Source organism: Phyllostomus discolor, chromosome 3 (assembly GCF_004126475.2).
Source record: "Phyllostomus discolor isolate MPI-MPIP mPhyDis1 chromosome 3, mPhyDis1.pri.v3, whole genome shotgun sequence".
Lineage (NCBI taxonomy): Eukaryota > Metazoa > Chordata > Mammalia > Chiroptera > Phyllostomidae > Phyllostomus > Phyllostomus discolor.
This window is the reverse complement of record NC_040905.2, coordinates 75,783,981-75,798,116: the sequence shown is the minus strand read 5'-3', so window position 1 is coordinate 75,798,116 and position 14,136 is coordinate 75,783,981. Positions and strand designations below refer to the sequence as shown.

Genomic DNA, 14,136 nt, shown 5'->3' with positions numbered 1-14,136 from the left:
CGCAGCCCAAATGCCGGGTGTCTCCAGGAGAGCCGTGCACATGGGAAGAAGCCACTTGCTGATGCCGTGTGGCAGAGAACTGTCACCTCCTGAATAGCTAAGCCCTGGGAAGCATGCTTTACAAAGGGCCACAGCCACACCTGGCCCACCCCTCGCCTGCCGAGGAGCCCAGGGCATCGGGCAGGGGCACCCAGCGGGGCCAGCACTCCCGAGACTCCGGCTGCTTCCCAGTTATCCATGCATTCAATAAATGGGATGTGGTCCCCTTGGGGCGCTGGGGGCAATTCCAGGTTTGCATGCCTGTGGGGGACACTGATGAGCAAACAGAGGGTCCTGACACAGTGACACAATGTCCTGAGAGAGTGCGAGGACCAATTCCACGTGTGATGGGGGCACAGGCCACACTTGGAACCCAGGCTTGGAGATGCGGGCCAGGTTTCCAGAGCCGAGGCCCAGTAGAGAGTGGGAGCTGGCCAGATGAACAGGCGTGGGGGAAGCGGGGGGCTACTCCAGGCCGATGGAACACCCCAGAGGGAAGAGGAATCGATGTGCTGGTTGGCGAGGTCAGCCGAGTGTGCTCCCCCAGGGACAGTGAGGAACCGCTGCAGGGCTGCCCCAGGGGGTGATGCCGCACGTTTTGCCCTTTGGACAGGTCACTGCCCGATGCACCAGGAAGCCGTCTGCCCCACGGGGGCGGGGCTTGCGCTGTGCTGTTTCTGACGGTGGGGCCAGGGCTCAGGGAGGCGGGTGGTCTGCCCCATGCCTGCCTCTTTAAAGTCTGTGCAGCCTCTGTGAGTGTTAGTGGTCACCGGGGGGTCAGGGCCTGGGAGACAAGTGCTGGTGTGTGTGGTGTGTGGGTGTGGGTGCTCAGGGCCTCTCGGGAGCAGACTCCCAGGGTTCTTGCCAGAAGGCCCCTGGGCTGAGCCATCCCCTGGTTCTTGGTGTTGGTTTTGGCTGGGAAGGCACTATGTTTTGTGGAATGGCTTCAAAGCGCAGAAGTCACTTTGATGGAAAAGGCCAGGTGATTTTATTTTTAACATTAGAGTAAAAAGCTTTTTAAAAGTACCTTGGGTTCAGGTAATGCAATTAGAGTAGCTGATTCTCTTGTCTTTCAAATATTGGAACCATTTACAGCTTCATTAACATTTCCCTTTGGAGCTATTCATTTTTCTGATTTGTTGGTAGATGAAGCAAACTGTCCAGAGCCAGGGTTGGAAAACTGTAAAGCGTCGCATAGTCAATATTTGGGGGCTCTCGAGGCATGCGGACTCTGCTGCAGCTTCGCTGGGCCGCTGCAGAAAGCATTCTGCGGGAAGGCAGAGAGGGTGCCGGCGCGGGAGGGCGGGCAGCGCGCTAATAGCGCTTCACGTATGGACATCGAAACTTGAATTTTGTATAATGTCTATACATCACAAAATAGTCTTTATATATTTTTTCATGATTTTAAAAACAAAATCAATTCTTAGCTTGTGGGCTGTATAAAAACTGGTGGCAGGCCAGATCTGGGTCTAGAACACCCACCGTACTCTGGAGGGTGGGGGTCCTGCTTGTTTTGAAACTCCCCTCCAGCCAACAAGCTGGAACCCGAATCTCCTCCAAGTTGCATTAGCTTTTTTGCACTTGTCTCTGCAACAGATATTGCCGACCGTGTGCAGTGAGAGGCACAGGTGGGACAAGGTTGTCCCTGTCTCTGCGGAGTCTTAGGAAATGTCCTTCTGTCACAGGGGAGTAGGTGCTCAGAAAGGGGGGCTGTTGGGATCTCAGCGTCCACTCGCTGGAGGCCAGGGCCAGGCCGCCCGGCCATGGGACCACGAGGGGGAGAGAAGGGCAGGAGAGCCTCGGGCAGCGGAGGGCACGCAGAGCGGAGGGTGTTCAGATGAGGGCGGTGCGGCTGCAGGACGCCCCGTGTGGGGGGCATCTCTGCGTCAGCGGGCTGCGGGACACTCAGGGCCCTCCTGAGGTCTGGACCCGTAGCTCTAAATGCATACCTCTGCATAGCTCTCATCTCGTGGCTACCTAACTTTGTTTACATTCAGTAAACAAATGTATCAACTGCAACAGATCACCAGCTTTTTCGTCTCAGGCCTGGGTGTAGTAGGTGCTCAGTGAATGTCTTTGGAGCAAAAATAATCAGATGAGCCTCCCCCGGCCACTTTCCTAGGCAGCATGGAGGCTGCCCTCGGTTAGAGCGCTCTGATGGGTGATCACGGCACTGCGCAGGAGTCCGGCTCCCGAGTGCCTCAGCTGTAAAGCAGGGTTCAGTCTGATGATGTCAGTGTTCTGTCTAATGTTATAGCATGGGGGCGGGGCGTGGGGGTGTGGGTGGAGGTTGCATTTCTGTCTTCCTCCTCTTCCCTTAGTTTTCTAAAGGTTACACTATACCCAAATGTAGACAAGACTGGTTTTCTCCCAAGGAGTAGTGGGGCTGGGGCTGAGGATCCTCTGTCTCCCACTTGTCTCTTACGACTCATGAGAGGCTGACTCACGGTGGAGAGCCCTGGTCTGCAGCAGCTGACTCAGATTTGATCCTTGCTCCACCAAGTCCTGGCAGATGACTTGGGGCAAAGTCACTTCTGTGCCTTAGTGTTCTCCTTGGCCAAACGGGGATCATGATAGCAGCTGCCTCGGAGGATCATTAAGGTGATTAAATGGAAGGGTGTGTGACCGCTCAGGCCAGTGCCTGGTGCATAGGGAGTGCTCAGAGCTCGGGAGGAGTGGTCATCGCCCGTGGGCCAGCCTGCCAAGGGCTCGGACCCCAGGGCAGCATTGCAGCTGTCCCCCCGACCCCCCCTTGGCCCCAGGTCTAACCCACATGTGTCTGCCGCTCCCAGGACTGTGCTGACGCTGCCTCCCCGGCTCTGTCCCTGGCCGAACTGAGGACCACGCACAGCGACAGTGAGCTGGCTGCAGAGTTCGCCAACGCCATCCGTCGGTAAGCACCCTGCCCGGGACCCCGACACGCCATCTGCTCTGGGAGCGGTGGCTTCATTCTCAGTTCTCTTGGCTGCTCATGCCGTGCTCCTCAGTCACTCGGGCCGGCCTGGGAAGGGGCTTCAGCTGTGTCCGTTGTGTCTGGCGCAGATGTTGAGTTTTGTACTTGGGTGATGAAATCTCTCATCTCTTCAATGATGGGTCCTGCTGTCCTCCAGTCCTTGCTGGCTGGACATGGAGAAGCCCTGCTGGCACCGGACCTTTCAGAAGGGAAGCGATGGGAGAGTGTCCAGGTGGTCATTTCATCTGCAAACAGAAAGTGTCCCTTTCTTTGCTTTTTTGTTGTGTTGCACTGGCCAGACCCTTCAGGACATTGTTAAATGGTAACAGTCAAACCAGGCGTCTTGACCTCGTCTCTGGCGTCCGTGGGAACACTTCTGTCGGCATCACCGGCTCTTCCCAGTCAGGAAGCCCCGTGTGTGCATTCAGTTCCGGGCGTTTTCCTCTCCTGTGTGTGTCTCCCCCCCGCCCCTTCCTGTGCTCCAGGGAGAAACAGTTGTGACCCATCTGGATCTGCCTTCCACGTCCTCGCCTGCCATACTCCTGCCCCCTGTCTAGAGAAATGAAATGCAAGCCACATGTGTAATATTCTGGACTTCTGGTAGTCAGATTAAAAAGCCACAAGAAACAGGTGAAATCCACGTTAATAAGGTGTTTTATATACCCAGTGTATCCAAAATATTATTTCAACATCTAATCAATATTTTAAAAGATATATTAATGAGATTAGTAGTAGTGGTCACACCAAGTTTTCAAAACCTGGGACACATTTTACACTGACGACAGACACATCGCAAACTCTAACAGCCAGCGTTTCAGGAGCTCAGGGGCATGGGCAGCTGTGGCTGCCCCGTAGGAAAGTGCAGTTCTGAGAGGTTCTTCAGCTCAGTTGTCCAGCTCACTAATTTATTTATGTTTTTAATCCGCACCTGAGAATATCTTCATTGATTTTTTTTTTTTTAGAGAGGGAAAGGAAAGGAGAGAGACAGGAACATCGATATAAGAGAGAAACATTGATCAGTTGCCTCCCATACACGCCTCCACCTGGGATCAAACCTGCAACCTGGGCACGTGCCCTGACCTGGGATCGAACCTGCAGCCTTTTGGTGTAGGGCTGACACTGCAACCAGCTGGACCACCCAGACAGGGCACTAATTTTTTTTTTCAGTTGTATCCATTGTGGTGTTTGCCTTATAGCTGAGTTTCTTATTTTGGTAATTAAGTCTATCATATCTTTAGTGGTATGGTATCCTCTTACTCTCTCTGAGGATATTTATTATACTGATTCTAAAATGTTATTTTGTCTGCCGTGTTGACTTTGTGTCCACACATCAAACTCGTTTCAGAATTGACTTTTGTGACTCTTCCTTGGTTCGGCTCACATGCTCCCCTTCTGGGTTTCCTCTTCCTCCTGGCCCACGCCCGCTCCTTGGGCTGCAGACCTGGCCCAAGCACCTGGTCCCCTGCTGTCCTGGGGCCGGCAGCTCTCCGTGAGCCCCTCTGAGGCCTTTCTGCTCATAGCTCCACTCTTCTGTTTGCATTCTGAGTTGTGGTTTCCTTTCTCGGGAAGAAGAAAAATCTTGGCCTTTTCTATGAGTGCTCATCACTTCTGGCATACAAGGAACACTCCTTGCTTTCTAACACATTCAGGGATTTTGAAAACTCATTTCCCACCCTGGACAGGTGGTTCAGTTGGTTGGAGTCATCCCTACACCAAAAGGTTGTGGGTTCAATCCCCAGTCGGGGCGTGAATGGAAGGTAGCCAATCTGTTTCTCACATCAATCTCCCTCTCTCTCTGGGCAAACCCTTCCTCTCTGTCTAAAATCAAATAAATACATGTCCTCAGATGAGGATAAAAAATACATTTCCCAACATTTCTGGGGCTTGGGATACGTGGGGAAGGCTACAGCGAGTGCCCAGTCTGCCCTCCAGATCCAGCCAGCTGCTTAGTTTGGGTGCGGCCTCCAGGCTGACAGTGGGTGGGAGGCTGCCTCGCAGGAGCTCCATTGCTGTCCTCACTTCCTGTCACTTTTGCTCTTTGCTTCCAACTTGTAACAGTTCAGCTTTTACACCGCCTGGGCCTCTGGTCATATGGGTAAATTATAATTACTTGGCTTGAGGTGGGAAGACAGGCGTTGCCGGAAGATGCTGTCTGTGAATCCCAATGACCCAACAGTGCCAGGAGAGGGGGTGCAGGCCACGCCCGCCTCCCACTGGGAGCCACTGGGGTGGCGTGTTTGTACCCTAAGTCCTGGCATTTTTCCGATTCTGCAGACCTCAGAGGCCTCTGCTGGCCCAGGGAGGGTGCGGGTTCTGCTGACTCAACACAAAGAGATTTCATTTGCTCTGTCCATCACAGTGGGTTTCCAATAACCAGCCTTGAGTTGGTTAGCATGGATTTCTAATCAAGAGTCAGATATATGGATCCCAGAAAGAACCCACAGGGCTACAGGAAAAAGGGCAATAACATAATTACACTGTAACTGGAGCTTAAACCCTGGAAGAATCATTTCATAAGGGTATATAGTATAAACACCTAAGGGCTGGGAATGTTTTCATTTTAAAAACCAAGTGGAAACTAACACCTTTGGAGATACTAAATCACCACCGAGCTAGTTGAAGTCAACTGAGGGAAACTGCCCCGCGTTTTCAGAAATATTTCTTCCTTAGGAATGGAATGTGTGGGCCCAGGCATCCAGACTCAAGACAGCAGGTTCGGAGCAGGGAGGGCAAGAGGCTGAATCGTGGTATTTTCTTGTGAGAACCAGCCAGCCCCAAGGAAGGTACCTGTGGCCTTCCAGTCACTAGGTCTAAGGTTCCTGACCTGTCCCAGCCTGGCCTCCCAGCCTCGCTGGCGTGAGTTCCGGCAGCCCTTGCACCCGACCCTGCCCTCTCACTGCGTCTTCTCCCTGCTCCCCGCCCCCCCCCCCCCATTTGGAACACAGCCTGGACTGCGTGCAGACACACACTTGCCACCTACCTCCCATCTGCGCCGATTTCAGTCCCTCCACCTCCATCAACATTCATTGTGGTTTATTGGCTCCCCTGTTGCCATCAAACCACATCGAGAAGACCCAGTTTCCGGTCTTGCACACGAAGCTCTTCTTACCGGGGGGGCCTCGTGTTAGCTCTCGTCCCCACAGGCTGCGTGCTGCAAAACTTCATGTCAGGTCCCTCTCCTGCTCTGGGTCCTGGTAAAATTAAACTGGATGATCTTTATAGCAAAGAAGTGAAGTATAACTGCACAGTTAGAGAATTTTCAGGAATGATTCTTCTTTGTATTTGGATGTGTGAGGCACAGCCTGCCTGGGGACCTCAGCACATCTGGGAGGGGTGGACCGTTCATCTCTGTCACATTCTTGGGGACAGGTGGTGGTCTCCAGGTGAGGGGGTGGGAAAGGCACAACAAGGCCGAATGGTTTTCCAGGGTCACAGAGCAAGTCAGTGAGAAATTGGGGGGCTTCTACCTTCTCTGCTGGACCCCACTTGCTGCTGAAGCTTTGCCCTGCAGATGAGGGTGACCAGAGCCCGCTTGTGTGGGCTCTCCTTATCCTCAAAAAGGACTTAGATAGCTGTTTCACACCACCTGGGTTTTCTGAAAAATAATTAGTGGTAGACTGATGTTTACAATGAAGGAAATAAGGAGGGTCAAATGATATAGTCACTGTGGAGACTTTCTCCCACCCCTGAAAATTACATATAGATTGGAATGAATAATTTGGAGGAAATGACAAGGTGCTGTGATATTACAACTCCAAGCCATTTGTTCAGATGGGTGGGCTTCTCGAAGGAGGTGACCTTTCAGGGGAAATGAGGAGGAAAAGTAGCTGGTTGGGAGTACACCCCAAGTAGAGGGAAAAACTTAGTGTGTGCTGATGGGATTCCAGCATGCTGGAGTGTGAGAGGGGCAATGCCAAAACCTGGGTGGGCAAGGGGCAGGTTGAGCAGGGCCTTAAAGGCCCAGGTAGGACCACTGGCTTTACTCCAGCTGTAGGTAGAAGGCACTGAGGGCAGTAACATGATCTGACTTGTGATAGTAAAAACTTCTGGAGGCTCTGACTGAAAACCTAACGAGGAGGCAGAGGTGTGGTTGATTCAATACCACGGGATGGTGAGGCGTGACTACCCTGGAGGTGGGGACAGAAGTGGTGCTTTGGTAGGCGTGGTTCGCCCTTGAACTGCTGTGGAGATCGAGGGGAAAGTTGGAGTGATGAGGGCCAATGGCGTTGCCCTTTGCTGACAAGGGAGAAGGAATGGATTTGGGAGACCATCTCAGAAAGCTAGCCTCAGACATGTCAAGTTGAAGATGCCTAAGTAGAGATGTCAGATAAGCCCAGAGATCCAAGACAAGGTCTGGAGATAAGGATTTGGGGCTTTTAGCATGTTATTTAGAAAAATTAATGGGGATGGAGGGAAGTGAAGAAATGGTGGGCTGTAGAGTATGGTTCCAGGCCCAAGTCCTGGTGCTCTAAGTATGTAGAGTTGGAGCAGAGACCAGGTCTGCAGTCTGTGAGGCCCCACCTGCCTTCCTGGGCTTGGTCCTCCAAGAGAGCCGCCCAGGCCTGGGCAGTGTGCTCTGATCCCTCAGGGCACTATGGAAGCCTTTGGGTTTGCAGGGGCAGGCTCTGGGAGTTCCATATCCTCCATTGTCGCAGGGTGGCGGCAGAGGGGTATGGATGTTAGTTGGGGTGGAGGATAATGGTATTGCACTGTGCAGTTTTGTTGTGCATTTATTTTCATGGTGACATTTTAATTCTTGTCATAATATTTTTTCCCTTTGCACTATGAATCAACTTTAGAATGAAAAAAGACTCAAACAGTAACAAAATGTAGGAGAAATAACCCTCCTGCTTCTTTTTTTTTTTTTTTTTTTTTTTTTTTTAGCTAGAGGGAAAGGATGAATCTTTCCCAGTCTCCTAACCTGCCCCAGCTGACAAGGTGGAGGGGGTGGCGGAGGGCACCCAAGAAACTGTTCTCACTTCTGGCAGGAAATGGTGACATTCATCAGACTTCCAATAGGAAATGCAGCCAAATTTTGGGTGGCTGCTGGGGCCCAGGAGAAAGCCCCATCCTCAGCCAGTGGGATGCACTCTGCTGGAGGGAGGGTTCCCTGAGAATGAGCAGTGATGCAACTTGGGCTAGTTGTCAGGCTTCACTTGAAAAAATTTCCCCCTTCAGTGTCACTCACAAAAGCAGGTCAGGATTTTGTGTCACGGTTCCTTCATTACTGTGTGGAAAGCTTGACTTGCACTAACAGTAGCTGGAGGCAGAAACACGAAAGATGTAGCTATTTGCAAAGCCAGGAAGGGAGAACCAGCCTCTGAACCACGCACGGGCAGAGGCCTCACCTAGGTCACCCTCCCAGCCCCTCGTCGGAAGCATAGACCTCACAGCTTACAAAAGCAGGCTTAGTTTAAAATTTTCATGCAATTGTTTATATTTATAAATTATTTATAAAGACTTTATTGATTTGGATATTGAGTATGTCAGCTATCTCCCACTATTGGCTTCCAGTGGGTGGAGGCCGGGGGTGCCACTAAACATCTTCCAATGCATAAACCAGCCCCAGCAAAGAATTATTTGGCCAAAATGTGAACAGTACCAAGAAACTTTGCAAACCACTTTTGACACGTTTGATCAGTCACAGCACCTCCTTCACATACTGCACAAACTGTTTTTTGTGTTTCAGTTGCATTTTTACCTTTCTTGAAATAAAAAGCATAATATGCCAAAAATGTTGCTTATTTTCTCCCATCTTCAATATTAAAATGGCTGCACAGAAATTCCCCAATTTTGATATACTTTTTAATGCATGCTGATATGACAACTATCACAATACAATCTAACAAAACCGTTTTGAATAACATTAAAGACAACTAAGTGCTACCAGAGCCAAACGTAGGGAAAAAAACTAAAGGAACTTTTTGGCTAACCTAACAAAATGAAAGCCGCCCATCATCCCTCTTCTGTGAGTTAACCTTTGCTGAGTGGTGTTTAGCCTTCTGGTCTACTGTTAGACAACTAGATTTTTTGTTTTTCCAAAAATGGCATCGGACAGAACTCACCCTTTCCACTTGACCATTTATCGAACACCATGCCAAGTGCACTTCGGTCTGCATTTGTTAAGTTGCAGAGTGGTAGAGATATACCTTACCCTGGTCCTTTCCCACTCCGAGCTGTTATACCCAAAGCTACAATGAATACAACTGTAATCTCATCTATCTTTTGGCACCTACACTATTTCTAAAGAAAAATTCCTAGAAATCAAGTTGCTTAGTCAAGGGGCGTGTTCATTTTGCCAGATACTGCCAAATTGCCTTCCAACACAATCATGCTAATTTACACTCTTCATATGAGGAATTTCTTCCATAAATTCTGGTTTCTTACTATGCTCCAAAGAACAAATACTCTCAGTGAGTTATTCCAAAGCTGTGTTAACCACCATCACTGAGCAGCTGTCACCCAGGCATGGTGCTCAGTACGGAGGATACATCAGGACAAAACCAACCAAGATCCTTGTGACCCTGGAGCCTACATGCCTGTGGGGGAATCTGCTGAGCTCAAATGCATGAACCAGATCAGGGAAAGTCGAGCTGTGATGCCTGTGATACGATGCAGTGCCACTGCACACAAGGGAGGTGGGGTGGTCATTAATGTGTCCCTGCCCAGGGTCTGGTGTTCTTGTGGGAATCAGAGGGAGGCAATCAGCTGAATGGACACTAGAAACCTCCCATAACTGACCCCTCATCAGTTAACTTGGATTATTGCTATAGCAGTAGAGAGCCCACAGAATGTGAAGCTGGGGGGTAGAGGAGGTCAAATGAAAGTGCCCATATAATTTCAGTACTTGAAAGGGAAACAAGGACCTTTAAAAGGAGAATACTATCAATTCTACCTCCTCTAACTTTTTGTTTGTTTTGCAAGATAGGACCATGTTGATTTCAGTAAACAGGGACCTGTCCAAGGCAGACTGCCCTCGGACGAGAACAGAGGCTTTGTGCGTGAATCCCCTGATTGGTTCAGGAGATGCTGGGACGCCTGGAGAGAAGGGTGTGGGGCTGCGGACAAGGGTTCTGTGGTCGCGCTGCACTAGCTGAGGAGCATCTGGCACGCCCGCAAAAGGGACTTCTAGGTTAGCTCAGTTTCTCCATCTGGAAGACATCTTGCCCTGTCATGTTCCTTGTGACTTATACCTTAGATCTCTAAAGACCCTTAGCATTGAAGGAAGCAGACTCAGATCGGCCTCAGGAAGGGACCTCCTGCACCCTCCAGTGGTCTCCTCTCTGTGCCTGCCTTTGACTTGGCAAGGTGAACACTTCCCTGGTAGCAGCCACCTCCATCATTGCATCCAGTCAATCATGGCATTCTGTCTGTCTCTCCTTGATGCAGAGAAAAGAAGTTAAGGCCAGGGTTCAAGAGCTGGTGAGTGCCTTGGAACGGACTCACCAAGAGCAGTGAAATCCGACACCAGCAATCAGCAGAGGTTGTTAACGACCTCAAGAGAGCCAACAGGTAAAAACCCTTGTGTGTATATGGCCAGTGGTACTTTGTGGGTTCAGGACCCCTTTATATGGACAAAAAACTCAGGACCTCAAAGAGCTTTGTTCTTATAATTATCTATTGACACTTATCACTTTAGAAACTAAATTTTTTAATTTTTAACTCATTTAATAAAAAACAATAACTACATGTTAATATAAATGACCTTTATTTTTTAAAAATATAATTTATTTTACTAAAAAAGTGGCACTGTTTTACAATTTTGCAAATCTCTATAATGTCTGGCAATTTTTTAAATTGTTTTAGTCAACGTCTGGTTTAATAGAAGACGGCTGGATTCTCACAATTGCTTCTACTGGCAAAATATATTGTTCTGAAACAGACAAAGCCAGCTTCACAGACTGTAGGTAGAAAATAGAGGACCCTCACAGGCCTCCCCTGATGGGGCTTCCCGAACACCTCAAGGGTCCATCTTCGGGCCACACCTGAAGAACCTGAACGCACATGGAAGGTGTGGGGGATGTGGGTTGCCATGCGGGACCAGAGAGGGTTGTCAGGACTTACCTAGCCCTGGGCTCATGCCTGCCCCCTCCCCGGGGGGGACAGCTCAGAGGCCTAGATTCTGTCGGGCAGCCATTGGCTTCGGATAGCCTGTGGGCTCAGAGTCCCACTGTCCAAAGGATGAAGGAAATGGCCGCAGCCCCTCTGCCCTCGTCCTCGGTGAGGTCACTCAGACTGAAGGCGGGAGAACTCCTTCCCGCATCTTACACCTGACCATCTGTTTGCACGAACCAGACACAGTATTCGAATTTAAAGGACAGATTTCTGGAATGCAGCTGCTTTTCTGCTGGTTTGGCATGTGGCTAGTTCGGATGGTTGGTTTAAACCCTCCTAATGTGTCAGTGACAAGCCCCAGCAGTCAGCTTCAGCCGTGGTTAAGCTCAGAGACGAAGGGCCGTTGAGAGCTGAAACACTAAACCATTTGACTTCAGGTTCCTACTGAGGAGGCTGAGTGACCTCTGCTCCTCCAGAATGGTGCTTGCTGGAACTGGCTGCCCACTGGACAGGCCAGTGTGTCTCAGCGCGCCTCAGGGGAAGCTTGCATCTCATTTCCTTCTGTCCCCCCACAGCAACCTGGTGGCCGCCTATGAGAAAGCAAAGAAGAAGCATCAAAACAAACTGAAGAGCTGGAGTCTCAGATGATGGCCATGGTGGAGAGACACGAGACCCAAGTGAGGATGCTCAAGAGAGAATAGCTCTGCTGGAGGAGGAGAACTCGAGGCCACACACCAACGAAACTTCACTCTAGTCAGCACTCGGGCCCCCAAGTTCTGCCCGTGGAAGCTCAGCCGTAGTGGGTCTCGGAAGAGAGAAGGGCCCTGGGGATAGAGTACCTGCTGGGAGAATTAAGGAAGGTTGGCTGGTAGATCAGTGCCGTGGACTAGCCCTGGGAGTGATTGTCCCCGGTGACGCCGTTCGGACTGTCCCGCAGACCCACGGACAGCATGTAAATACCTGCTCTGTTTGCGTGCTCAGCAGGGCCTGGCTTCTGCTTCCAGCGCTGGCTTTGTCCCCCTCCCACCTTTTCTGCTTTGGAGGTGGTACATCAGCAGTGTCCCAGGCATTTGTTTGATAGGATTTTCCACTCTTTTCCTCCATTTGGTAGATAGTGACCTTATCTCTGGTGTCCCCAGTTTCTCCTCTGTCCTCCTTGGGAGGGAAAACTCTGACACACACACGGGTGTGTGTCTCCATATCTACATTTGCTCACCGTAAGGCGGCTTTGGTGTTTAAGTCCCAACTACCAACTCTGAGACACAGGCTGTCACCACAGCAGTGGTACAAAGGTGTCACAGTCCTAGATAGGAAGTTAAAGGCGAGCAAGCCCTGGGCTGTGCTCTGAACAGCTTTGTGTGTGTGGGAATGAGCCTGCCCTCAGCTCCCACTGTGGAGGCAGGGCCCAGGAGAGTGCCCCACCTGATGGGGCCTTATCAACAGCCAAGGGTAGGAGCTGGGCTGATGTAGGTATTGGAACTAAAATTTTATCTGGAATTTCTTCAAGGACAGAGGAGCATTTTTAGTACTTCCCCACCCTGGACACTCTATAATTGCTGTTTGCCTGAACCAGAGTTCACCCACAGGAGTATATATGTAGCTCTGGAAATGCCTCTGTTTCTGTAATGACAAGCAGGACACTGAGTAGTTACTATTTTGCAGGCTGATCCCATCTATTTGAGATTGCTACTGAACCACCAGTTCAAGACTTCACTCCTGCTGTGATGAAGGGTAGGGGGTGAGGAAATGGTCCTCAAGGTCTTCTTTCTCCCCCAGACTTGGTGATCGTGAGCATATGGTGCTTTAAACAGGTAAATTTCAAGTGAAATGCTGACAGGACTGGGTAGGACCAAAGTACTGAATTCTTTCAGGAAGGGCTTCTATCTCAGACTCCATTATTCCTCTTCCACTGTTTCAGTCTTTCTTCAGTAGTTGCCCTACCCTGAGACATCTTAAAGGACCACTTGCCATTTACTCTGTGGCGCCTGGAAATCCACCCAAGTGCCCCTGAGAAACTACGTCCCAATGCATTGCCACGATTCACAAAGTTTTGCTTATGGCCACATCATCGTGTCAGTGTCCCCATGTCCACAGCTAAAGGTCTGCTTTCAGAGAGCATGAATCCTATTCCTCAGCCTTCTGCACTCTGATGGAGGGCACTCGAGCTACCGCCTCGGAGGGCAGAGTCTCATCCCCAAAGCAGTCAACTTTCTCAGGTAGGCAGTAAGGCTGGCCAGATCTTCAGTCACCTGGTGTCAGTCTGCAGGGGCCAGCTCTCGGGTGCTCTGATCACTGAGAAGGTACCCACTGGTCCCTGTGTTTGTTATGAATCTTTCATTCAGTCAGAGTTGGTTCTTGTTTGTGATTTCGTAAAATCAATTGTTACTATCTTGGGTAAAATTTCATTTTGTCACAAGGAAAATGTTTTGGCTGAAAAAGTATGTCCAAAAATGGTTTAATAGAAAAAAATCAGTTTCCCAAGCTTGCCTAGGGAAACGTCCTCCTCCAAGCTAACTGGGACGTGCGTGCAAGGTGGGAAGGCAGCCATGGCCTTCTCTCTTGCAAATGGAAAGTGTAGCAGATGCAGGAATCAAGGCCTGCCATGCCTGCCCCTAGTTAGAACCGAGAGCCCACCCTTGTAGGGTCCTGGAGGCCCTTCAGACCGAGGCTCCGCTCTTCCATTAGGAGCCCCCTGTATTACTGAAGTGCCTAGCCTCATTTTGAGTTTATATGTCAACATAATACTTTTTAAATATGTGGTGATCGGGTAAAAACTACTTCCTCAGTAAAACTGTTACTTTTATAAATGTGCAGAATAAAAAGCTATTATTAAATAGTTGATTTCCTTTCCTTGTATTTCTCAAAGACCCCCTAAGATAAAATCCTTGCTGAAGGTGAACAGGCACTGGGCTGTCTGACTGCGGAGCCCACTGAAACTGCATTGTGGATGCCTGCAGGTGCTGGGTAGTCTTCCTTTTTTGTAACTGAACTCTTCCTTCTGAATACGAGATGGTTTTACATCAAATCTCTGTCAGGAGTAAACAATGTTCTTAATTCTAATTTGTATGAGGTTTAAATAGCTTTAGACC

The 14,136-nt window shown here is 49.9% G+C and overlaps 1 protein-coding gene across 1 annotated transcript in view; it reads left to right on the top strand.

Annotated features, from left to right (window-relative positions):
* The window catches only part of MCC (MCC regulator of WNT signaling pathway), a 392,112-nt gene extending 378,229 nt beyond the window's left edge, over window positions 1–13,883 (top strand). Inside the window, 7 exon segments of the mRNA XM_028508357.2 lie at window positions 2,832–2,932; window positions 4,902–4,904; window positions 10,384–10,432; window positions 10,434–10,504; window positions 11,623–11,675; window positions 11,678–11,737; window positions 11,740–13,883. Of these exon segments, the coding sequence (XP_028364158.1) occupies window positions 2,832–2,932; window positions 4,902–4,904; window positions 10,384–10,432; window positions 10,434–10,504; window positions 11,623–11,675; window positions 11,678–11,737; window positions 11,740–11,801 (399 nt within the window). The 3' untranslated portion in view covers window positions 11,802–13,883.
* Window positions 13,884–14,136: the final 253 nt, after the last annotated feature.